Source organism: Monodon monoceros, unplaced genomic scaffold (assembly GCF_005190385.1).
Source record: "Monodon monoceros isolate NGI ecotype Baffin Bay Population unplaced genomic scaffold, NGI_Narwhal_1 Super_Scaffold_5, whole genome shotgun sequence".
NCBI classification, from domain to species: Eukaryota; Metazoa; Chordata; class Mammalia; order Artiodactyla; family Monodontidae; genus Monodon; species Monodon monoceros.
The window spans coordinates 104,613,557-104,638,290 of record NW_021703782.1 but is presented as its reverse complement, the minus strand read 5'-3'; the positions used below and the strand labels follow the sequence as shown (position 1 = coordinate 104,638,290).

The following is a 24,734-nucleotide window of genomic DNA, read 5'->3' as shown; positions in this document are numbered from 1 at the left end:
TGTTAGGAAATACGTGGGGCCCACAGTGCCTGCGGCACTTTTAAAGAGCACTATTGCTGCCTCTTGAGGGTTTTCTTGGCGGGCAGGGGGGAGAGGGAGGGGAGTAGGGGAGGGGAAAGTGAGGTGAAGCAGAGACCCAACTAAAGAGCATGGAGGCATTGCGGAGCAGTGGAAAAACCACCTCCGTGTGTTGTAGCCAGAAATCCTGCTTTTGAATCTCAGCTCCACCCCACAGTCGCAGAACCACGTTTGGTAACAGACCTACCTCCTCTGACTCACAGCAGGCTCACATGTGAAACGAGTATACCCAAGGCATCATCTGGGGTTCTGGCAGGAAAACAGATCCATACTCAGCTGGGGGGACTGAGGAGAGTTTCATAAGGGACTATTTACAAAGGGTACGGGCAGGGGGTTAAGGAACTCCTATGAGGACACTTAAGCCCCCGAGGGCCGGCAAAACAGGGAGTCAGACCAACCCTCAGCTTGAAAGGACAAGGGAAGGGTGTTGCTACCCAGCCCTGAAGCTGCCTGACAGGAGCTGGGGCCTTGGCAGAGGAGCCCATCTGCTGTCCACCCACACCTGGCAGAAAGGAGCCGAGAGAGTGAATGCCCTGCCTTCTTTCTCCTCCCATCCGCCAAGCTCCTCCCAGCGTGTCTCTGGTAGATCCTAACCAGAAGCCAGAAGGACGGGTCCATAGAGGCAAGCCTCCAAAGCGAAGCACAAGGTGGGGAGGGAATCTGGAGGAGCAAACAGAATAACCAGCACACCTAAATCCCTGATGGGGCTGGTGGGGGTTTAAGTGAGTTAATCGTCATAAATACCTGACACAGCAAATGATCACTCGCTAGCCATTTGATCGGGCTGTCTATTTGGCATTTACTTGTCAAAAGGCCACGATATAACTTTTATTCTCAGGTGGCAAAAGCCAGAATGAAAACAAAGATATGTGGTCATATATCCACAGTGAAAAACAAAACTTTTACAAAGTTGACAGATAACATTTATTAAAACATGTCATACAAAAGGCCGTGGTCTCTTCTATAAGAAGAAAATATTAAACAGTAACATTCAATTAAGTAAAACCATGCTGTACACTGAAGACAGCAATATATAAAGACAAAACTATTCAACTTTTGCAACACAGGCATAACATTTCACAAAATATCAATAAGATATGCACCTAATGATAATCTATTTATCATCAAATGGTTTTGTGGTCTAAGAGTCACCTGACTTGCATAAATAAAGTAATTTTCTAGAAGAAACATTGGGAACCTCATAAAAGGAAAGAAGGCAGCAGCAACTGACATTATGACACAGGCTTCAAGCAAAACTAAAAAAAAAAAAAAAAAGTCACATTTGCAAAATGTGTTCCAGCATCTTCCCATAGGGCACTATCAGTAGAGATTTGAAATAAGAAACATGTACCTTTAAACACATAAGTAGCAAAGAAAAAACCCAAACAAACACACACCCTGGTTTCACTGAATAAAGTTAGTCACCCATGAAAGCAACCTAAATCACAAAATTAGTGTGGCACAGACGGCTGGGGGTGAGGCCGCGGATATATGTTGCTTGGTTTTCAGTATTCCTAATTATCGGAGACCTTATAAAAGCAAACACCTGGCTTTGGTGGGATGGCATCCTCTCCACCCTCCCCCAGGGGGCTGCAGCAAATCCTCTTCCTCAGGGAAAGCACGGTGTTGTTGCTTCTGCTCTGCCCCAACTTCACTTCTACAGCAGCTTGAGGAGGTGTGTGCCTCCGTGGGAAGACCACTGAGACTAAGCAGCTTTCCCAAACAGCTAGAAGTCAGCTTAGGGTCAATTTAGTTCAGCAAATGCCCACTAGAACGGAGGAGACCCTTTTGGGCAGACTCTTTGAAAGTAGTGGCCAAAAGAAGAGACTGGAGGAATGTGAGATCTAGAAATCAGAATCAACAGGCTGGGGTCCGAGAGTGCCAGAGGACAACCCTCCACAGTTGAAGAAAGGCTATCGTAGTCCTTCCTCAGTTAGACGGTGATACCTACTTTACCAAGTGGATTATTGCAATGTGTGTTTCTAAAATTAAAGGCATAGCATAAGTACTAATATTAAATACCACTGGTGGTGCCTTGAAGCCCTGTCCCACTGGGAATGGAGAAAAACCACAGTTAAGACTCAAAGTAGGGGACAAATACCTTGGTTGTAGGCCATTGACAAGATCCCTGAAAGACTGTTTGGAAATGTTAACCCCCTGCTATCCAAACTCAATGGGAAGGATAAAGATTTTCTAAAGCTGTACTGAGGGTAAGGAGAGAGACTATCCAACTCAGGGTGGGCAGGAAAAAAAAAAAAAAGGTAGTAATACAGTATGATCTCCTAATCCTAAAAGCAAAGTTTATAAACATTCACTTTTAACATCCAAACTAAGGCAATGCCCTTCCCCCTGCCTCTCTGAACACGGCCAGCACTTCAGATGCCCAGCCACCTCACAGGCTCTGGCTGACCTGATTAGCAACTCTAATTTTTACAAAAACCCCACTATCATAAAAAGCTTAAAACTGCAGATGTGAGGAACTTACATTTTATATTCTACATTTAGTAGCTGATGTACATATAAGGAGTTCAATAAAAGATATCCCTCTCTTCATAACACATTAAATAAGTCCCAGCACAACTGACTGCTTCCAAAACTACCACCGAAGAGCTGCCCAGTAGTCCTGGCTGAACAAGAGCTCTTCCTCACCATTACTCATGACGGGGTGCTGTGCTGATCTCAACATAATTGAAGGACCATGATTTTTCCAGAATATTTTTATTTTACCTCTCAGGCTCTTCTTCCCAAGTGTCCCAACATTCATTTGAATAGAATCTTGAATAGAAACCAGCACATCAAACCTTCCAAAGAGGCAGAAAATGGTTTGCTGATAACCATGGGAGAGGGTGATCAGCTTTTGGCAGAACAAAATGACTTCACTGCCTTAGTACTGAAATTAGTAGGAGTAATACAACAATTTCTCCTCACATATAAAGGCTAGGATCCTACCTAAAACCCACTGCTTCTAACGTGAGAAAAAGAGAAGGAGCAACTGAGCTTGATTTTAAGTCACTTCTATATTCTCTGTTAGGTACACAGAGATGACTGTTAACTGGTGAAGTTTCAACACTAAGAGAAGAAGATATTAACGTGGCAAACAACCAAGAGGTAATATCTAGTTTCTAGGTTAAAAAATCAATATATATATATTTATAATAAAGTTTTAAATACAAAGTGCTTTTTATATATCAAGAATGATACAGTGTTAATGAATACATCCCTGTTTTGTAACCTCGATTACAAGAGTTAACTGGTAAGTAAGTCTTTCTTTCCCCTTTCCAAACAACGTTTAACAAGTAAATGCCTTGATGGTAGGAGCTTGAGGATCAGAGGCCATTGCCAGCAAAGTCTCTCACTTTAGAGCAAAGCCAAACTTTTAGAACAAAACTTCACCCCAAATCCAAGAAAAGTTACTTTTATTTTAAGGAAAAAAAGTTTCCACTAAGAAATAATAAGCCGGTAAGTTTACGGAAAAGTTAACATAACAGTAGCACCCTGTCCCTACCCTGGTGACAACTTCAGGTATGTTACACAGCTTAAAACATCCTGAACATGCTTTTTTAACCTAAAACCTCTGAGTGATCCTCAGAAAAGGTCTCAGAATAGCTGCTTTTCTTGTTTTTTTTGGTAGATATAGCTGTGTGGACTTGTAAACTTACGCAGCTTTATCTATAATATGAGAGCATGAATCTGTGGACTACTTCCTAAAATTAGGACTCTTTCTTTCTGCCTTTTAAAACACATTCCAGCACTCCTAAAGAGCCAGGAGGATTAGCTCAGTGTACCCCTCTACGAGTATCTCCCCCACCAGTGTATTTTCAAGACTCCTCTTTTCTTGGGTAATTGTACCCCACAACTTGCCCCACCCAAGTATAACCTGACACTCAAAATTCTGCTACTTGGCTACTCTCAGTCTGACAGTTGGAGTGTCACTGTAGCACTCTATTAGCTCCTGAAGTTCACAGGTAACTCTCAGCCGTGACTTCTGGCTCCTTCCCAGTAACTGTGGTCATTGACTGACCTCTTCAGGAAGCACCGTAATCTAAGACAGAGTGAATCGGCTGGAGCAGCCAATGGTACCGTGGTCAGAGAGTCAAAGCAGGCTAGATGTCTACTAGCCACAGAGCAGATCCCACTGTGTGGATGCTACAATTAAACAGGATTTGGGACAGCAAACCAGTTAGAAATACCTATGTCTGGCACCCTAGAGAATTACAATTACAAACAGTTGTTTAAACTAAATGTTAGTACTAAAATATAAAACTCTGACTTATCAAGAGTCTGAAACACATTGTGACAGTGGCATCTTACAGAATTTGAAGCTTGTACCATAAGTTATTTGTTTCTTACTTAGAATGTCACCCTCTTAGTATCTCCATAGTTTTGGTTAAAATACCCTTTAGAAAGAATAAACCCAGGTAAGAGAGCTCTGTTAGTCAACTTAGTATCCTAGGAATCACATTATCTGTAGCTATTACATAAGTAGCATTTCATTCAGTGAAGCAGCTACCAAAACAAACCCACATTACCTAAGTATCTATAGTAAGAGCAAAATAAAATTCCAATATGACCTTGTAATAATGAGTGATCAAAAACTGCTGCCACCTGAAATGGAACTGGTGGGCTGGAGTCCAATTCCAAGTGCAGGTGTCTCTATCACCAAGTCCACCTGCCTCATTCACAATGGGCCTGAAGGTTTACCTTGCCAGGTGTGAGGTGGGCTAACTTATCCCCATTACCCACTCCAGGCCTGGAACATACAAATTTGAAGAATTAAGATTTTTTAATTGGCCTACTTAGAGCTGGTCTTTCAGAAATATCTTCCTTTTTTTTAAGCTTCTCTCATAATAGCAAGTAGCACGCATCATCTGTGCCCAGATTTGCATAATTACCATAGTTTATTTTTGTGCCTGCCACTCAAGGGCCAGACCCTGTTTTTAGTTAGCCTCAGTCGTATTCTGCTCAGCCTTTGCAGCTTCGTAGGACTTGGTACAAGAAGTCACATGCCTGTGGAAACTGTCCCTCCACATAAATCTCTTTGCACAGATATTACACTCATATGGCTTTATGCCTGTGTGAATTTTCATGTGGCCCACGAGATGATGCTTCATTTTGAATTTCTTACCACAGACACCACAGCCATAAGGCCGAAGACCAAGGTGCATGCTCATGTGTCGATCTCGCTGACTCTTGTGAGTGAAACTTTTCCCACACTGACAAGGATACAGCTTGTCGGTGGCTGAGAATCCTAGGTGGGAAGCTTCTTCTTTAATCCCTGTTACCATTTCAATATTCTCACTGTAGCCTGTTGCTAGGGCAGCCTCCTGTCTGTGCCCAATGAGATTCCCATCCGACCTCTCTCCAGAAAACTCTTCCATGGAAGAGCCATAGAAATCCACCTGCTCGTCATAATTGCTTTCATCAGCCTGTTCGTCAAACTCTGCTTCCACTTTCTTTTCCCCGATGTGAAAGTCTTCCTCCACTCCCGAGGGCTGGACCGAGTGTTCTGTCTGCATGGTGTTGATGGACTCTGTGACCTGCTGCTCATCGTAGGATGCATGCACATCCATGCCCTCGCACGCTTGCTCAAAGCGCTCAGGCTTCACATGGATCCAGCGTTTGTGAGCCATTATGCTGGGCTTGCTGTACATGGGCCGGGTGTAGTGGAATTCGGCACTGTCGCTGGCCCCCTCCTCCCCATCCTGGCTCGCCATCTCAGTGCTTAGCCGGTCATGCTCTGTGGACGAGTTGCTAGGAAGGTATTCATGCTCGGTGAGCTGAGATGACAGCTCGTCTTTGGTGCTCTCCTCTTCATTCTCTCCATCCCTCAGTTCCTGGGCTTTGGGGAAATCCGTATGGCCTCCAGAGCCCAACTCAAAGCTCTCTACCAGGCCGTTGTAACTACTGCTGCTGGGAGACTGGTGGTCACTGCCATGATTTAGCTTCTGACAAAGGACTGTAGGGTTTCCTTCTAAAACCTCAGTGCATTTGTCTACCACATGCCACATCTGGAGGAAGCTTGCAGCTGTTAAGTAACTAACAATTTCTGGAGCAGGCATTACTAGACGTCCCGTGTAACTTGATAGGAGAATGTTCTCAAACACCCTGGGGTTCATCACATCAGGCAAAACAATCCTCCTGCTGTTTTTTAGGAGTACCTGGTCACAAAAGTAGGGTGAACTGGCAGCAAGAACGGCTTTGTGTGCTCGGAAAATGTGGCCTTGGACAACAATGGAGACATCACATAATTGTCCTTGCTGGCGCTGCTGGTTCAGTTTCTGCAGAATGGTGCTGGAAAAATCAGGAAATTCTACTCGAAAAGAATTTGTTCCAGGCTCCATTTCATCACAAATCGTGTTTGGTGCTACAAGAGAAAGAAAAATTAGTACTAATTCCAGCCCAAAGAGAAACTTATTGATCACTAAGAAAACTAAGACAAGTTCCACAGTTCCATAAAGTCCCCTGGCCTGTGGGCATGGTGGGTGGAGCATTCATTCCCCAGAGCAAGGCTTGCAGGTGCGAGTGTGCCAAAAGCAGGAACGAGCCACCATTCTTTATGGTATTAACTCTTGATACCGCCTGTGTCTATGAGTGGGAAAATAGAATCCAGAGATATTTGTAAGCTATATAAATCTCAAGTAAAACAAAGTAAATATTTCTAGTCAAAACAAACACAATATCTGTTCCAAACGACAGAATTTTTAAGAGGCCTCAGGTTCAACCCATATTTGACAAGTTGGGGTGAGGAAGGAATTGTGGAAAAAAGGAAAAGCACATGTGAAGGCTCTCAGGCAGAAATGATCATGGTAACTACAAGGAAGTGAAAGGAAACCACCAGGCTAGAACCCACTAAGGGGTCAGGGGGCTGAAGAGGTGGGGCCAGAACAGTCAGGCCTTTGGTCCTTCAGCACCACAGGGGTGAACTCGCCTAGGTCCCAAACAATATGGGTTTCTCTAGTTGCTGTCAGCATTTAAGCCCTTTAAGAGCTTCTCATAATGTGAAGCAGAACGAAATGGCAAGGCAAGGTATTCTATCGGGTGATCTCCAAATTGTTTAAAAAGTTATAGAACAAAGAGGATAGTAAATACCGTCCCTGTTACTGAATGAACTCAATCTGAAAATAAAGTTATAACAAAGAATAAGGGATTGCCTGTGGCATTACTATAAATATATTTTGTGGGATTAGTCAAGCATTAGAGACAATTCCTAACTAGAGTGATCAACGAGATGAACTCTGCAGCATGCTCAGGCCCCATAATTCCATAGTAAATTAAAACAAACCAGAAAACTCAAAAGATTTATTGGTGCTATTTGTCACCTAGGTCTAATACCATATCTAAACATTGCTAAATACCAGATTTTCTAAGTATGAGATAAAAGAAGCAGATAACCCAACAAAGGTTGAAAGTTATCTTTCAGAGATAGGGAGAGATGCCAAGAGAAGACACTAATGTTTCCTGAGTAATTACTATATATTGGGTCGGCCGAAGTTTGTTTGGGTTTCTCTGTAACATGGAAATTTTTGGCCAACCCAATACCAGGAACTGTACATCTTTTTTCACCTAATCTTTGTAACGACCCTGCAAACGCAGAGGACTGACATTCTTAAGTTCACTATTTCAAGTAACTTTCCTAAGGCTAAAATAAAAGCTAGTTTTTATTACGCTGGAATTTGAAATCTAGGTCTCTATGACTCCAAAGCCTATGCTATTTTTCCTATCACATCGCTGCCTCTTCTAAGAAGATGCTAAAATACCAGATTAGTCATTAATAATTTTAAGAGGTAAGGCAGGTTTTTAGAATGAAGTATTAATTTATGGTTTATAGCTCTTAAAACATTTCATAATAATTTAAAACAAACAAAAAAATAAGACCAGGAAATAAATTATTTAGGTATTTGTAATTTCAAAAGGAAAAGTTAACTACATAAATGTATATAGACTAGAGGTATGTAAATTCTGAGAACTACATCTGGATTCTCTTATCTCATCAGTAAAGAATTTTGATCATAGCTATTTGAAAAAAGGAAGGGGGGAATAAAACACACGCATAAAAAAATTTACAAAAAAGATGTTAAAAAAAAAAAATCTCTCCATCATTTATTCCTAGTCCCCCACCTCCCCCGGAAGGAAATCACCATTAACAAACTCCTGTATATTCTAGAAACTTCTCTGCACATATATCAGAATAAATCATATACATCCTTTAAAAATTCCTACCCAGGGCTTCCCTGGTGGCGCAGTGGTTGAGAGTCCGCCTGCCGATGCAGGGGACACGGGTTCGTGCCCCAGTCCGGGAAGATCCCACATGCCGCAGAGCGGCTGGGCCCGTGAGCCATGGCCACTGAGCCTGCGCATCCGGAGCCTGTGCTCCGCAACGGGAGAGGCCACAGCAGTGAGAGGCCCGCGTACCACAAAAAAAAAAAGAAAAAAAAGAGTTTACTTTGGTATAAGGAGAAGGTTAGGATCCAGTTTTTCCTTTCCCCTCCAAAATGGCAAGGCTGTTTTTCCTACACTATTTACTGAATAACTCATCTTTTCCTCAAGATTTCAAATATCTGTTGTGGAATTTTATGTGACCGAGATAAGGCTTTTAAAAACAGTTCTATAAAAATAAACGCCATAAGCGATGTTAGAGAAAATGGTGGAGTAGGAAGCTTTAGGTGTCAATCCCTCCACTAAAACAGCTAGTAAACTGTTAAAATGATCAGAATAAACCATTTCTGAACTCTGGAATCTGATCAGACACTTACAGCAACCAATGCAATGCTTGATGAAAGAAGAAGCTGCTAAACCTCGTTAAGAGAGCAGCATGCTGCAAACCAGCAATAATCCCCATTCCTCGGCTCTGCCACAATTTGTAGGACAGTGGCCCAATTTCCAAGAGTGCTTGGCTGATGCCAGGGTGGCAAGAACAACACTGTCCAAAAATTTGGGGTTTTGCATCTTGGCCAGTCTGGCCAACCCACACAAGCTTTTTCTTGGCCCCCTCAGGCTGCAGTGGTTTTCCCAGTAGCATCCATCGTAAGATTTTAAAATACAAACACCACTCCCCATTCTTTGGGCCCAAATATTTAAGGAAATCTCTGTCAGGACACAGCCTATCCCATAGATAATGCAACAGAAACTTCCGTGACTACATGCAACAAGGAATACAGACTTTGCAAAACAGTTTAGAAAAAAATCACCATATAGACAAGTGCAGCCATCAACAAGAAACAAAAAAAATCCCCTAGGAGGGGAAGAATCTGATTCCAAGAGCTACCACATTAGAATACTAAAAATATCCAGTTCTGAACCAAAAATTACTAAGTATACAAAGAAAAAGGAAAATACGGTACATTCACAGGAAAAAAAGAATTAGAAACTATCCTTGAAGAATTCCAGACATTGTTAAGTGCTAATCAAAGCTGTTAAAGTCAACTGTCTTGGATATGCTCAAATTGTTAAAGAAAACTATGGACAAGGAACTAAAGAAAATCAGGAGAACAATGGCAATAAAGAGACAGAAATTATAAAATGTAACCAAACAAATTCTGGAGCTGAAAAGTGTAAGAGCTGTATTATGGGCTGAGTTGTATCCTTCCAAAATTCCTATGTTAAAGCCCTAATCCCCAGTACTCCAGAATGTGACTATATTTGGATTTAGGGCCTTTAAAAAGGTAATTAAATTAAAACGAGGTTGTTAGGTTGGGACCTAATCCAAGCTGACTGGTATTCTTATAAGAAATGAAATTTGGAAAGAGAGACATCAGGCATGCGTGCAATGTGAAGACACAGTGAAAAGTTGGCACCTGCAAGCCAAAGAGAAAGGCCTCAGGAGGAACCAAATCTGCCAACATTTTGATCTCAGACTTCTAGCCTCTAAAATTCTGAAAAAATAAATTTTTGTTGCTTAGGTCACCTAGCCTGTGGTATTTTATTATGGCAGACCAAGGAAACAAATACAAGTTGAAATTAAAAATTCATAATAAGGAGTCCAATGGCAGATTTAAGCAGGCAAAAGGAAAAAAATTCATCAAACTCAAATGTAAAGCAATTGAAATATCCAGTCTGAGGAGTATTAGGAATGAAGAAAAAGAAACACAATCTGAAGTACCTATGGAAAACCAAATATACCAACATGCAAATCAGAGTCTCAGAAGGAGAAAAAAGAATAGAAAAGATATTAAATGACATAATGATTGAAAACATCCTGAATTTGATGAAAGACATAAACCTCACACATCCAAGAAGCTTAACTCCAAGGAGATAAAATTAAAGAGATCCACATGAGATACACTGTTAAGTCAAATAGTGGAAAGCCAAAGACAATGGAGAATCTTGAAAGCAGCAAGAAAGAAGCCACTCATCACACAAAAGGGATCCTCAGTAAGACCAACAGCTAACTGCTCATCAGAAACCACAGCACTCAGAAGGCAGCGCACGACATATTTAAAGTGCTAGGATAAGGATCTGTCAACCAGGAATTCTACACCCGCAAAACTATCCTTTCAAGAATGAAGGAGAAATTAAGACATTCCCAGATAAACAAAAGCTAAGGGTGTTTGTTACTAATAGGTTTCCTCTACAAGAAATGATAAAGGTGTCCTTCAGGCTGAGATAAAAGAACACTAGAGGGCTTCCCTGGTGGCGCAGTGGTTGAGTCCACCTGCCGATGCAGGGGACACGGGTTCGTGCCCCGGTCCGGGAAGATCCCACATGCCGCGGAGCGGCTGGGCCCGTGAGCCATGGCTGCTGAGCCTGCGCGTCCGGAGCCTGTGCTCCACAACGGGAGAGGCCACAACAGTGAGAGGCCCGCGTACCACAAAACGAACAAACAAACAAAAGAAAACTAGATAGTAATTCAAAGCCATATGAAGGAATAAAGACTACTGGTAACAACATAGGTAAATGTAAGAGCTGATATTATACCTTTGGTTTACAACTCCTCTTTTTTTCCTGAATGATTTAAAAGGCAAATGAATAAAACAATAATTATAAATCTATGTTATCAGGCACACAATGTATTAAGATGTAATCAGTGACAATAATGAAGAGGGAGGGATGGAGATGTAGAGGAGCACAGTGTTCATATACTATTGAAACTAGCTAAGTTTAAGATGTTAATTGTAAACCTCAAGGTAACTACTAGGAAAATAACTAAAAATATACATGAAAAGGAAAGAAGGGAATCAAAACTGTATACAAAAACAAAACAAAAATCTCAATTAAAAAGCAGTAAGGGAGGAGTTGAGGAACAAAAATCATGTAAGATAAACAGAAGATAGCTAGAAATAAATGGTAGAAATAAATCCTCCTTTATCAGTAAATTACTTCAAATGTAAATGGATTAGCTCTCCAATTAAAAGGCAAGAGACTGGCAGAATGGATTAAAAAACATGGTTTATCTATATGTTGTCTATAAGAGACTCACTTTAGATACAAAGGCACAAAGATGTTGAAAGTAAAATAATGGAAAAGGTATGTCATGCAAAGAGAAACAGAAAGAGCGGTGTGGTGACTATATTATTATCAGACAAAATAGATTTTAAGTCAAAAAGGATCACTCTATCAAGAATACATGACAGTTAAAAACATATATGTACCTAGGGCTTCCCTGGTGGCAGTGTATAACAATCTGCCTGCCAATGCAGGGAACACAGGTTCAATCCCTGTTCCGGGAAGATCCCACTGAGCAACTAAGCTGGTGCGTCACAACTACTGAGCCTGCGCTCTAGAGCCTGCGAGCCACAACTACTGAAGCCCGCGTGCCTAGAGCCCATGCTCCACAACAAGAGAAACCACCGCAATGAGAAGCCCACGCACCGCAATGAACAGTAGCCCCCACTCGCTACAACTAGAGAAAGCCCACGCACAGCAACAAGCACCCAACACAGCCATAAATAAATAAATAAATAAATAAAAATTTAAAACAAAACATATATGCACCTAACAAAAGAAATATATATTAACAGAATTGAAGAGAGAAACATACAGATCTACAAAACAGGTGGAGACTTCATTACCTCACTTTTGATAATGGATAGAAAAATAGGACAGAAGATCTATAAGGAAATAGAGGACTTTAACAATATTATAAATCAATTATACTGAAAAGACACATAGAGAGCACAAACAGAAAGGAATGAAGTTCTGATATATGCTGTAACATGGATGAACACTGAAAATGTTACACTAAAACAACACGCTAAACATTTATGTAAGCCAGATGCAAAGTACAAATGTATAATTCTACTTATGTGAAATATCTAGAATAGGCAAATTCAGAGAAAGTAGATTAGAGGTTACCAGGGGCTCAGGTGAGTGAGAAATGGGGAGTTATTGCTTAATGGATAGAGTTTCTATTTAGGGTGATGAAAATATTTTGGAACTAGAAAGTGGTGCTGATTGCACAACACTGGGGTATAATTAATGTCACTAAATTGTACACCTGAAAATGGTTAAAGTGGCAAATTGAATGATATTTATTATTATTATTATTTTAGATGTTGGGGGTAGGAGTTTATTAATTTATTTATTTTATTTTTGCTGTGTTGGGTCTTCGTTTCTGTGTGAGGGCCTTCTCTAGTTGTGGCAAGTGGGGGCCACTCTTCATCGCGGTGCGCTGGCCTCTCACCATCGCGGCCTCTCTTGTTGTGGAGCACAGGGTCCAGACGCGCAGGCTCAGTAGTTGTGGCTCACGAGCCTAGTTGCTCCGCGGTATGTGGGATCCTCCCAGGCCAGGGCTCGAACCCGTGTCCCCTGCATTGGCAGGCAGATTCTCAACCACTGCGCCACCAGGGAAGCCCCCTGAATGATACTTATTTTTTACCACACATGAAAAAAAAAAAACTGGAAAAAAAGTCATGTAACTTTATTTTTAACTGTGTCAAGGTGGTTAACAGTCTTTGTAATTTAGCAAGTATCTGACCTCTACCCTTAAATTTGAGTGAATGTGGCATTTCTACATATTCCCCCTCTCCTACAGGTTTTCCTGCTATATAAGCAATATTTACAAACTCACAGGCAGTTGTGACCTATATTAATAGTACAGTTGCCATTTCAATTGTTAAAGAGTTTCATAAAAGTAATTAACTCACTAAAAAAAATTTTTAAAAACCCCACAACATAAAACACTATATGCAAAGTACCGTGGGAGATTTCTAAGATGATGAAGGAATGTCACTGTCCAGAGCTTATAATCTGGTAGGGAGATAAAAAACACGCATACAACCCTGTTATTCAATGCAAAGCCTGATAAAAGTACCACAAAAGAATTACAAATCCAAGAGGAATTCAGAGGCGGGAACCTGGTATACTCTAAAGTTATGCATCCTGTCACTATAAATTTTGGTGTCACCAGGTTAAGAGGAAGACTTGAGAGCAGCATATCATTCTTCCCATCTACTACATCCTAACCAAAAAATCTAAGAAATACAGAAAAGCTAGCCTGAAAAGTTGGGATCAGAGTTATCTATATGCAACAAATTTTAATTAAGGATATAGTGGAGATGGGGCCAGGATAAAGGGAGACACTGACCTGGCAATTCCACCTGGTTTAGCAACCAGGCAATTCTGGTAGCAGTAATCCTGACAGAGGACCAACAGATACCTGTTCATCTGGAAGGCCTGCAGCTAAAAAGCCAAGGCAGACCACAGGAAAGGTCTTGCATATTGACAACATTCAGAGATGTCTGCATTGGGATACCAAAGGTTGCACACTGCCTCAGCAGAAAATTTTTAAAGACTTGACATGAGAGGGTAGCTCCAGGAAGGAGGCAAAAACATAGCCCATCCTTTGCCAGCCAAGGGCCAAAGAGACAAAAATAGGCCCCTGGTAAAACAATTTCACCAACACAGAAGGAAGTGCTCAAACTCTCTTAACAGTGCCTCAGACCTAGCCTCCAGCCCCAGCCATTCTACTCAAGCTAACCCTAGTGTCCATACAGTCAGCCCATCCTCCAGCAAAAGAGCTAAGAGTTGATTATAACAGCATTCAGGTGTACAGTGAAGGACCCCCAAATAATCTTCCCAAAAAGGAGGAAATTTTCAGACCTGAACAAAATGTTTCCCAACATAGTTTTATTCTGTAAATAAATGGGGTCTGTAAATAGATTCTACAATAACCAAGAAAATAGTAAAGTGTAAACAAAGAGTACAGTTTAGATAGCATTTTTAAACTGATTTCCACAAACATGAAAACGCAGTCCCCATGAATGAAGTTTAAGGAAGATAAGACAAAACAGTAGAATGATATGAAAAAAAGAGCCAACTGAATTAAAGACAAGATGTAAGGAAACTAAAATAGAGCAAAAATTTAAACAGGCAATAAGGAGAAGAATTGCAACTATAGAAAATGGAATCAATGATGGGGAAGGCACTTTGAGGAACTTTTATGCAGGAGGATGATAAAAATGTGAAAACAGCAAGGGAGAAGATAACAGAACAGGAAAACAGAGAATAGAGATCCAACATATGGCTAATTAGCGCCCTTGAAAGAAATAACAAAACAAATGGAGTAGAAGGAATAATCAAATAAAATATTTAATAGAAGAAAACTTGCCTGAGTGTAAAGCCTTGAGTATTCAGAAGAGTCGTGCCTCAGCAGTGGGGACAAATTAGCCCTAGACAAAATGCAGTTCTGGTCCCATTAAACAAAGCTTAAAAACAAGCCTCACACATGCCGCGGAGCAACTAAGCCCATGTGCCACAACTACTGAGCCTGCGTGCCACAACTACTGAAGCCCACGTGCCTAGAGCCTGTGCTGCACAACAAGAGAAGCCACCACAATGAGAAGCCCGCACACTGCAACGAAGAGTAGCCCCCACTCTCCACAACTAGAGAAAGCCTGTGCGCAGCAATGAAGACCCAACGCAACTAAAAATAAATTTTAAAAAAAGCCTCAAAAGGATTAAAATATTTCCAAATAACTTAATTGTGTTCCAGAACAAAGCTTAAGGATATTTACATAATATAAAAAATCCAGAACCCAACAAGGTAAAATTCATGTCTGGCATTCAATTAAAAAAAAAAAAATCACCTGGGATGCAAAGAAGCAAGAAAATATAACCCATATTAAGGAGAGAGAAAAAAGAAAAAACTGATCAACAGAAACAGAACCAGAAATGACAAACTTATACAAATGGTAGAAAATTCTACATCCCATGTGTTCAAGAAAATAGAGGAAAATTAAGCATAGTAGGTAGACAGGAAAACAAAAAAACCCAAATTGAACTTCTACAGACAAACACTGGATGAGAATAACAAAAGAATTAACATGAAGAAAAGATTAGTGAACTTGAAAACACAGCAACACAAACAATCTAAAATAGAAAAAAGCTGAAAAAAAAAAGAAAACAGGAAGGGGGGAAAGAGTATCAGTGAGTTGTGGGACAACTTCAAGGCACAAAATTGGAGTCTCTGAAGGAGTGGGAGGGTATAAAGCCCAAAATTTATTTGAATAACAGCCAAAATCTTCCTCAAGTTGATAAAAACTATAAAGCCACAGATCCAAGAAGCTTGACAAACCCCAAGCACAAGAAGTATGAAGAAAACTATATACCAAGGCATATCATAATCAAATCACTGAAAACTAGTAACGAAGAGAAAATCTTAAAAGCAGCCAGAGAAAAAGGATTCATTGTGTACAGAGGGCCAAAGGTTAAGAAAGGTTGCAAGCTTCTTGTCAGAAACAATGCCAGCCAGAAGAAAGGAGACAATGCAAGACAGTAGACATCTTTAAAGTGCTGAAAGAAAAAACTGTCAACCTAGAATTCTATACCCAATCAAAATATCTTTCAAAATGAAGGTGAAGTACTTTTTTAGATATAGGAAAGTGAATAGAATCCATCACAAAAAAGGTCAAAAGTAAAAAGAACAGGTATATGAAAACAAAAAAATTTCAGACAATATTAATATCAAAGTAAATTCAATGTAAAAAGCATCAAATGAGGGGCTTCCCTGGTGGCACAGTGGTTAGGAATCCACCTGCCAGTGCAGGGGACACAGGTTTGAGTCCTGGTCCGGGAAGATCCCACATGCCACGGGGCAACTAAGACCGTGCGCCACAACTATTGAGCCTGCACTCTAGAGCCCGTGAGCCACAGCTACTGAAGCCCACGCACGTAGTCCCCGTGCTCAGCAACAGAGAGAAGCCACCGCAATGAGAAGCCCACACAGTACAACGAGGAGTGGCCCCTGCTCACCGCAACTAGAAAGAGCCCGCGCACAGCAACGAAGAACCAACGCAGCCAAAAATAAATAAATAAATAAATCTTAAAAAAAAAAAGCATCCAATGAGGTGAAAGTTTATTGATAATTGATGAATTCTATAATTCACATGAGGGTTAACTTGCGAACTTCTATGTGTAAACGTAGTACAGTTTTAAAAAAAAAACACAACAGTGACAGAAACATAATTATAGTAAGAAATATAAATGTCCCTCTTTTAATCTTTAATAAATCAATAAGGCAAAAGATAATTTGGATCTAGAGGTTTAGACTGGTTATCATTAATAATGCTAATTTAACTGAAACATACAACCTCTGTATCCTACAAATAATACATCTTCTTTTTCAGTTTCCATAGGACATTTACATAAATGATCATAAGTGGCCACAGAGAGCATCAATAAATCCCCCAAAGCAGAAATGCATACATGAGCTCATTTGATTACAAGTGATCACACAATAATAAATCTAGAAATGTCAAATTCACAAAATTAGGAATAAGAAATGAAATATCACATGATAGAAACTTTAAAATAGAAAACAATTTTCCCCTAATAAATTTTAAAGTCTCATTGATAAAAACTTTATAGAAAAATATAGAAATCTAACAGATCAGTAACTATGGAGAAATGATAAAACATAATCAAATGACTGCCCAAAGCACAACGGGAAAATTCTTTGAAACTAATTCCTATACTATATAAACTGTTTCAGAGGGGGAAGAAGGGAGAAAGGGAACAAAGATAGGAGAAAATTTGCTAATTATTTTTTATAAAACCGTGCTATCAAAACTGGACAACAAAGAAAAAACTGTAAGCCTATCACTTATTAACACAGAAAGAAACATTATAAACCACATGGCATTCTGGTTTATTTTCATCTCTTGTAGGTTGAGTGTATTATGTGTGACACACTGAAAAAATTGAGTTACTAGTACCATCACACTGAGGGCAAGATCCTATTTTATGATAAAATTACCACCAGAAGGTCCTCTCAAAAGCTCTTTTCCATTCAAGACCACTGCTAGTGGCACGTACATCATTACCTGTGCTTCCTTCTACAAGTGACAGGGAGTGGTGAGAGATAAATCTGGAAGGAATGACTGGTACTATCCTGCTGAAGGCTGAGTTTGAGCTTTAAATGTGGGCACTGGAGGCAGCACTGAAAACTTCTGTGTGACATGCTGTGAAATATGTTCAGAAAGGATAATATGTTGATGGTCTTAAAGCAGGAGCGAGTCTGAAACAAAGGTCAATTCTAAGATTTCAGTAAATATGCTCCAGGTTTGAGGCAATGAAAGTAACAGTGGGTATGGAAAACAGAATTGATGGGACTAACTGACTGGGTAGGCAGGAAGATGCAAGAGTAGCCCAAGGTACACATAATACTATCAAGAAAATGAAAAGACTACCGAATGTAAAATAATTAGCTAGTGGGAAGCAGCAGCATAGCACAGGGAGTTCAGCTCGGTGCTCTGCGATGACCTAGAGGGGTGGGACAGGGAGGACGGGAGGGAGGCTCAAGAGGGAGGGGATAATGGGCATACATGCATGCATATGGCTGATTCACTTTGGTGTACAACAGAAACTAACACAGTATTGTGAAGAAATTATACTCCAATAAAGATCTATTAAAAAAGAAAATGAAAAGATAACCTACAACATGGGAGAAAATATATTCAAATCATATAATTGATAAGTAACTTGTATCCAGAATACATAAAGAACTATTAAAATTCAATAATAAAAAGACTACCCAATTGAAAAATGGGTAAAGGATTTGAATAGACATTTCCCCAAAGAAGATATACAAAAGAGCATACAAAAGACGTTCAATATCATTATTCATTAGGGAAATGCAAATCGAAACTACAATGAGACATCACTTTTCACCCACTTGGATGGCTATGATAAATAAGACAGACACTAACAAGTGCTGGAGAGGATATGGAAGCATTAGAACCCTTATACACTGCTGGTGGGAATGTAAAATGGGGCAGCCACTTTGGAAAACAGTTTGGCAGCTCCTCAAAAAGTTAAACAGAGTTATCACGTAACTCAACAATTCTACTCTTAGGTATATACCCAAGAGAAATGAAAACATATAATGTCCACAGAAAACTTATCCATGAATGTCTATAACAGCATTATACATAATGGCCAAAAAGTGGAACCAACTCAAATGTCCTCAACTGATGACTGGATACACAGAATGTGGTATACCTATACAATGGAATATTATTCCATTTTATTACATACTATATGTATTATGCCATTCTTTCGGCAATAAAAAAGAATGAAGTATTGATAGATACGACAACATGGCTGAGCCTTGAAACACTGTGCCAAATGAAAGAAGTTAGACACAAAAGGCTAAATCTTGTGTGATTTCATTTATATGAAATGTCCAGAAGAGGGAAATCCAGAGACAAAAAGTAAATCAGCGGCTGCAAGGAACTACAGGGCGAGGAGTGACTGCAAATTGGTTTTTTTTTTAAAGGGGAGACAAAAATTCTAAAATTAAGTTGTGGTGATGGGTATACAACCCATTAAATATACTAAAAAAAACCTCTTAACTACCTATGAATTATGTCTCAATAAAGCAGTTTTAAAAAACAGAGGGATGCAAAGTAAAGTAGTTACCAATCCCAACTGGGTAACTAGGAAAATGTCATAATTAGTAGGAGAGGTAACAGCATCTACCATGTATTTAACGCATGTATTGTAAAAGACTGTGCAAAGCACTTTTTGTATTCTCATTTAATCCTCATAACAACCCACTCGATAGATTTTTATTCCTATTGTATAGAATAAGAAATAGACAAAGAGGCTAAACTACTTGCCTAAGGTCATATAACCCGTAAGCAGTGAACCTGGAATTTAAATTCAAAACACTTGCTCAGGCCCAATACAGTCTGAGAGATGAGACAGTATGGAAGGTAAAGATGAGTATTTTCACAAATAAATACCTGAAACAATCTACAATGTACAACACATTCATAAACTCCAGAGCAAATTATTCACCATCTTCAGACTTAATGAAGTACTAGCAATTTTATATGTCACCTTGCAAAGTTAAAAAAAAAAAAAATCCAATAGTAACAGTTCTAAAACAAACATACCAATCCCAGCTAACTCCTTCCATTGTTCACTAAGATAATCTGGCTTTTTTTAAAAGCAGAGGACAAAGGGTAAATATTAAAGAATCACTGAACGAGGGCTTCCCTGGTGGTGCAGTGGCTAAGAATCTACCTGCCAATTCAGGGGACACGGGTTTGAGCCCTGGTCTGGGAAGATCCCACATACCGCGGAGCAACTAAGCCGGTGCACCACAACTACTGAGCCTGCATGCCACAACTACTGAAGCCCACGTGCCTAGACCCTGCGCTCAGCAACGAGAAGCCACTGCAATGAGAAGCCCGCACACCGCAATGAAGAGTAGCCCCGCTCGCCGCAACTAGAGAAAAGCCCGTGCGCAGAAACAAAGAACCAACGCAGCCAAAATAAAATAAATTAATAATAATAATAAAAAGAATCACTGAACTAGATGACCTCCAAGATCCCTTCCAACTCTGACAAGTTTAAAAGCAGCCTGTATTTATTATTCAGCTGAGGAACTGTATGTCAAGTTTTATACACTATTTAAATACCAATTACATATCCTAAAAACACAGAGGACAACAATATAATAGGGAAGCCAACCCATGAGTGACTTTTCTTGAAGCCCTCCAGAGATTTCTTAATCACGGCACATGGTAATTTGCATGCTTACTGTAGAGAGCACATTTTAACACAGTAAATATTACTTTAGTAAATCTCTAGACTGGCACAAATGTACAATAATACCAACACCCCATGCGTACAAAAATACTTAAGTCAAATGCTTTACAGTTCACAAAGCAGACTATGTAAACTTGGGTCTGGCAATACCCCTGTATCATCACACTCACGAGTTAAACTAAAGCTCAAGAAGGTTAAAAGATCTGTCCAAGGCCACATATCTCAGAAGTGGTATGTCAGGATTTAAACAGAAGCGTAATTCCAAATCTAATGTTTTTCTAAGTTAAAAAAAAAACCATCACTTAGCAGAAAATTTCTTGGAATTTAAATGCTCTAACAGTACAAAGTATGGCAGTGATTGGCCTTAAAATGTGCAATATAGGGCTTCCCTGGTGGCGCAGTGGTTGGGAGTCCACCTGCCGATGCAGGGGACGCGGGTTCGTGCCCCGGTCCGGGAAGATGCCACGTGCCGCGGAGCGCCTCGGCCCGTGAGCCACGGCCACTGAGCCTGCGCTTCCGGAGCCTGTGCTCCGCAATGGGAGAGGCCGCAACAGTGAGAGGCCCGCGTACCACAAAAAAAAAAAATGTGCAATATATACTCCTCAGAAGAGAAGTAAAAGAACCTTTCCGGTCTAGGGCAATTAAATACAACTACATTATTATTTTTTACTGAAAAAGAAACCATTTTAGTAAATAATTTAAAACACTGCATTTTTAGCAAGTTTATAGCTTACCTAATGCAAAGTTGTATTCCTGGAGTAAAGTTCCTTATGCCATGACCATCAAAAAGCAGTATGAATGAACGAGGAAGAGGAACCCATTTCTTAGTTTTGTTTCAAATTAAAATCACATTGATTTCTGAAAAGAAAAATCACGTTGAAAATGTAAGAGATGCTGATGCTATTCACTGTGTACCAGTGCTTTGCTAATAAATACTATACTTGTGGGTGAGTAGCAGAAAGAAAATTAATCACAATTGATATTTTTTGATTAGCTTTGTTTCTGCACCTTCTTAGCTTCTGCCTTTGTATTTTTTAAATAAACTTTTAATTACAGGATAATTTTAGTTTTACATAAAAGTTGCAAAAAATGTTGAGTTCCCATATGACTGTCAGCCAGTTTTCCTTTAATGTTAACATCTTGTATTACCATGGTACATCTGTCAAAAATAGGAAACCAACACTGGTCGATACCTATGTAATTTTGCAGAATTAAACTATCCTTGGCAAAAGTGTTTTTGGCCTCCAGACCATTATCAATCAATACCCCTATATTTTCTAATTGGAACACTGTAGCCAAAGAACTTAGTAAAACCTATTTTAGGGTTTTTAAAAAACAAGCTACCTACTTTGTGAAGTTTGATTCATGCCACAGCTGAATGTTTATTTTAAAACATCAGGGCAAATGGTCCATTGTGGTAAATTCTTTGAGATTCAAAAGAGAAGTTATTGTTCTAACCACTAACTCCCCACTTATCAGTCATCCTGCCATTACCTTACAATAAAGCCAAGGAAATGTTTTTAACTGCACCCTCATATTCATTAGAATTCCGGATAAGAAGCTCGATCAAGAAAGCAGAAGGAAGAAACAGCACTTGCCCATATGTATGTTCTACATACCAACAAAATAAAAGTTTTTTCCTCAGTATGTTACAAATAAGACAAAAATCTCTTTCTATTCTAATTGCAAACATAAATAAGGTAAAAAGGAAAAGTTCATGAAAATAATATAGAACTATATTCAACTGATTATAAGAGGCACATTTTTTTCACATTTTTAAATTTCTGAAATCAAGATGTGATGTCCAGGTGGAAGTTATAACAGTTGTCTCTGCCTAAGACAATGATAGAGCATTCCTGAGAGCCTCATCAACGTTTCTGATGGCACAAAAGATGACACTGTGGAAAAGCACGGATGCAACCCTGAATTGAAAAGTATTCAAGAGTAGGAAGGTTAAGAAGGTTAATGAACACTTTAACCAATTTATTTCACTTTTCTTCTTTTTACACATACACTAGAGTATCATTTTTAAATGTCTAGGGACTTCCCTGGTGGTGCAGTGATTTGGACTCTGCGCTCCCAATGCAGGGGGCCTGGGTTCAATCCTTGGTGGGGGAACTAGATCCCACGTGCATGCCGTGGCTGAGAGTTCGCATGCTGCAACTAAGGAGCCCACCCACCCCAACTAAGACCCAGCACAACCAAAAAAAATAAAGTCTAAATAAGTTTAAAAATGTAAAGAAGCGGGCTTCCCTGGTGGCGCAGTGGTTGAGAGTCCGCCTGCCGATGCAGGGGACGCGGGTTCGTGCCCCGGTCCGGGAGGATCCCACATGCCGCGGAGCGGTTGGGCCCGTGAGCCATGACCGCTGAGCCTGCGCGTCCGGAGCCTGTGCTCCGCAGCGGGAGAGGCCACAACAGTGAGAGGCCCATGTACCGCAAAAAAAAAAAAAAAATGTAAAGAAGCATATGTAATAGCTTAATTGGCAGTGTTTTCTCTTCCTTTGGTGGTACATAAAATAATCGATGGTATCTAGGATTCAATATGGTAGTAATTCAACTGCTACACCTTATAAGAAACCTTGATAAACTGGCTTACAAACAAACCGATAACTTAGATGAGAGAACATAAAACAAAGGCCTCCCCCATCAGAAAACACACAAGAAAATAACACAATTTTTCATTATTATAATAAAAGGACTATTTTTCCAACCCTAAGAGTTTTCTTCATGTGAAAAGTTAAAATCTTCCTCAAATTTTCTGCCTGTGTAACAGATTCCTGCACTGAATCCAATGAATATGGAGGGACAGCCAGGGTGGGAACCTGCTACAAGTAGAAATTTTTAACTAAATTCTTTCAACCAAACTCTTTTTCTAAGGACCTTGGCTATGGAGAGCAGGCATCAAGAAACGTAAGTTCAACTAAATGTTCCTAAAAGCTACAGAATGAATTTTTAAAGTCACATTTTTCATAGCGCTTGTTAGTTCCAGGAATCTACACTTAGCAATTTTTTTTGGTAAAAATATACCTAACATGAAATTTACCATTTAAAGTGTACAATTAGTGGCATTAAGTACATTTATGTTGTTGTGGAACCATCACCATTATCCATTTGCAGAACTTTTTCATAGCCCCAAACTAAAACTCTGTATCCATTGAACTCTCCACTCCCTCCTCGCACTCAGCCCTTGGTAAACTATACTCCTCTTTCTGTCTCCATGAATTTGCCTATTTTAGATACCTCATATAAGTGGACTCATACAATATTTGTTCTTTTGTGTCTGGCTTATTTCTCCGGTGAATACTTTTGTAAAGCAAAGAATGAAGAACCCCAAATTATTATGTTTCTCATAATTTAACTGTACACAGTGACACAATCTGAACTAAGCATACAGCTCTCCCAGAAATTCTGCTACCGTTCCATGAGCCCCAAGGGGCAGAGGATCTCAGACCCTTCCTGGAGACAGGCCTGGTTAAGCAGCTGTAACTCAGAAAGCAGGCTCTTTAGAACCCTGGAGGCCATGTGGATGGAGCAAGGGAAAGTAGGGAGCTGGGCAGGCCTGAAAAACCACGGTAAGAAAAAGCAAGGATTCATCCAGTTACTTTGGCCCTGAGATGGCCTTCTCTGTCCTCCAGGAGCTCCTGCACCCTGACACTTCGGTTGGGCGACACCTGTCAGAGTTGAGGTCAGACGGCAGTCTAGTCGCTGACATTGTCACCCGTACAGGAAGCTTCACAGGGTCATGAGTCACCTTCCATGGCTCAGAGGTCAGGGCAGGCTCGCCCAGAAAAACCCAGTTGGGAGAGGCAAAAACAAGACAGAAAGACACACGATTGGCAGAGAGAGAGAGAGAAACACAGATGGGCAAAGAGCTGGACCGACAGGCAGGCCATGAATGAAAGTTAAGGACTAAAAGGTAAACACAGGGTCAGGAGACACAGAAGCAAGATGGAAACAGAAATAAAGACAGGGTCCAGATACTCAGAGATGGGTTCGAGAGAGCCAAAGTGGAGAGAAATACGAAGTTGACAGGAGCCGAGTTGAGAAGCAAAAAGGGCAGGTGACCACAGGTGACACAGACAACAAAAAAGGTGAAACACAGAGGTAAACAGAGGCAGGTATCAGCGAAGTCCCGGTGTAGTCTTTCTCCCGGCCTTGACTCGATTCCGAGGCCGCCAAGCCGCGCCTACCCGGCGCCCCCGAAAGGCCGGCGGGCGGACTGACGGGGGGGCAGGATCTCTAAGCGCTCTGGCCCGCTGAGGTCCGCCGCCGCGGGGTGACCTTGGACGAAATGCTGCCTCAGGGGCCTTCGGGTCGCTGTACGCGCGCCGGGCTGGCCGGAGACAGTAGGTGTCGAACCCGGGGTGCCGGGACTCCAACGGCCCGCGCGCGGCTTCAGCATCCCGGTCGGCGTAATGGGCCTGGCGGTGCCAGCGGTGCGCGCGCCGCGACCTGCAGAGAAGCCCTTATACCTCTCCGGTTTCCCTTCCTGCCCCCTTGCTACCCGTTGTCCAGACTCCGACATACCTGCCAAGTCCTCGACGCTCACATAGCCCACCGGTGGGATAGTTTCCGCCGCCACCGGCGCCAGGCCCGTTCCAGCCGTCGCCGCCGCAACCGCCTCAGCCTGTGCCTCCCGCCCCCGGAAATGCTTCCCGGTCCAG

At 40.8% G+C, this 24,734-nt stretch overlaps 1 protein-coding gene across 2 annotated transcripts; it reads right to left on the bottom strand.

Annotated features, from left to right (window-relative positions):
• Nucleotides 1-863: 863 nt before the first annotated feature.
• ZBTB43 (zinc finger and BTB domain containing 43) lies at nucleotides 864-24,734 on the bottom strand. Of its 2 annotated transcripts, XM_029204018.1 has the most exons (3): nucleotides 24,598-24,734; nucleotides 20,805-20,928; nucleotides 3,713-6,442 (listed from the first exon to the last, which is right to left on the bottom strand). In XM_029204018.1, the coding sequence occupies exon 3, from the start codon at nucleotides 6,417-6,419 to the stop codon at nucleotides 5,016-5,018; it is 1,404 nt and encodes a 467-aa protein (XP_029059851.1). In that variant the 5' UTR covers nucleotides 6,420-6,442; nucleotides 20,805-20,928; nucleotides 24,598-24,734; the 3' UTR covers nucleotides 3,713-5,015. The 2 variants fall into 2 exon arrangements, with proteins under 2 accessions (XP_029059852.1, XP_029059851.1); XM_029204019.1 differs by lacking the exons at nucleotides 20,805-20,928; nucleotides 24,598-24,734 and adding an exon at nucleotides 8,299-8,356 and having other exon boundaries at nucleotides 864-6,442.

Coding starts and splice junctions, on each gene's coding strand:
- ZBTB43 (XM_029204018.1), bottom strand. CDS start 6,419: ATGGAGCCTGGAACAAATTCTTTTCGAGTAGAATTTCCTGATTTTTCC.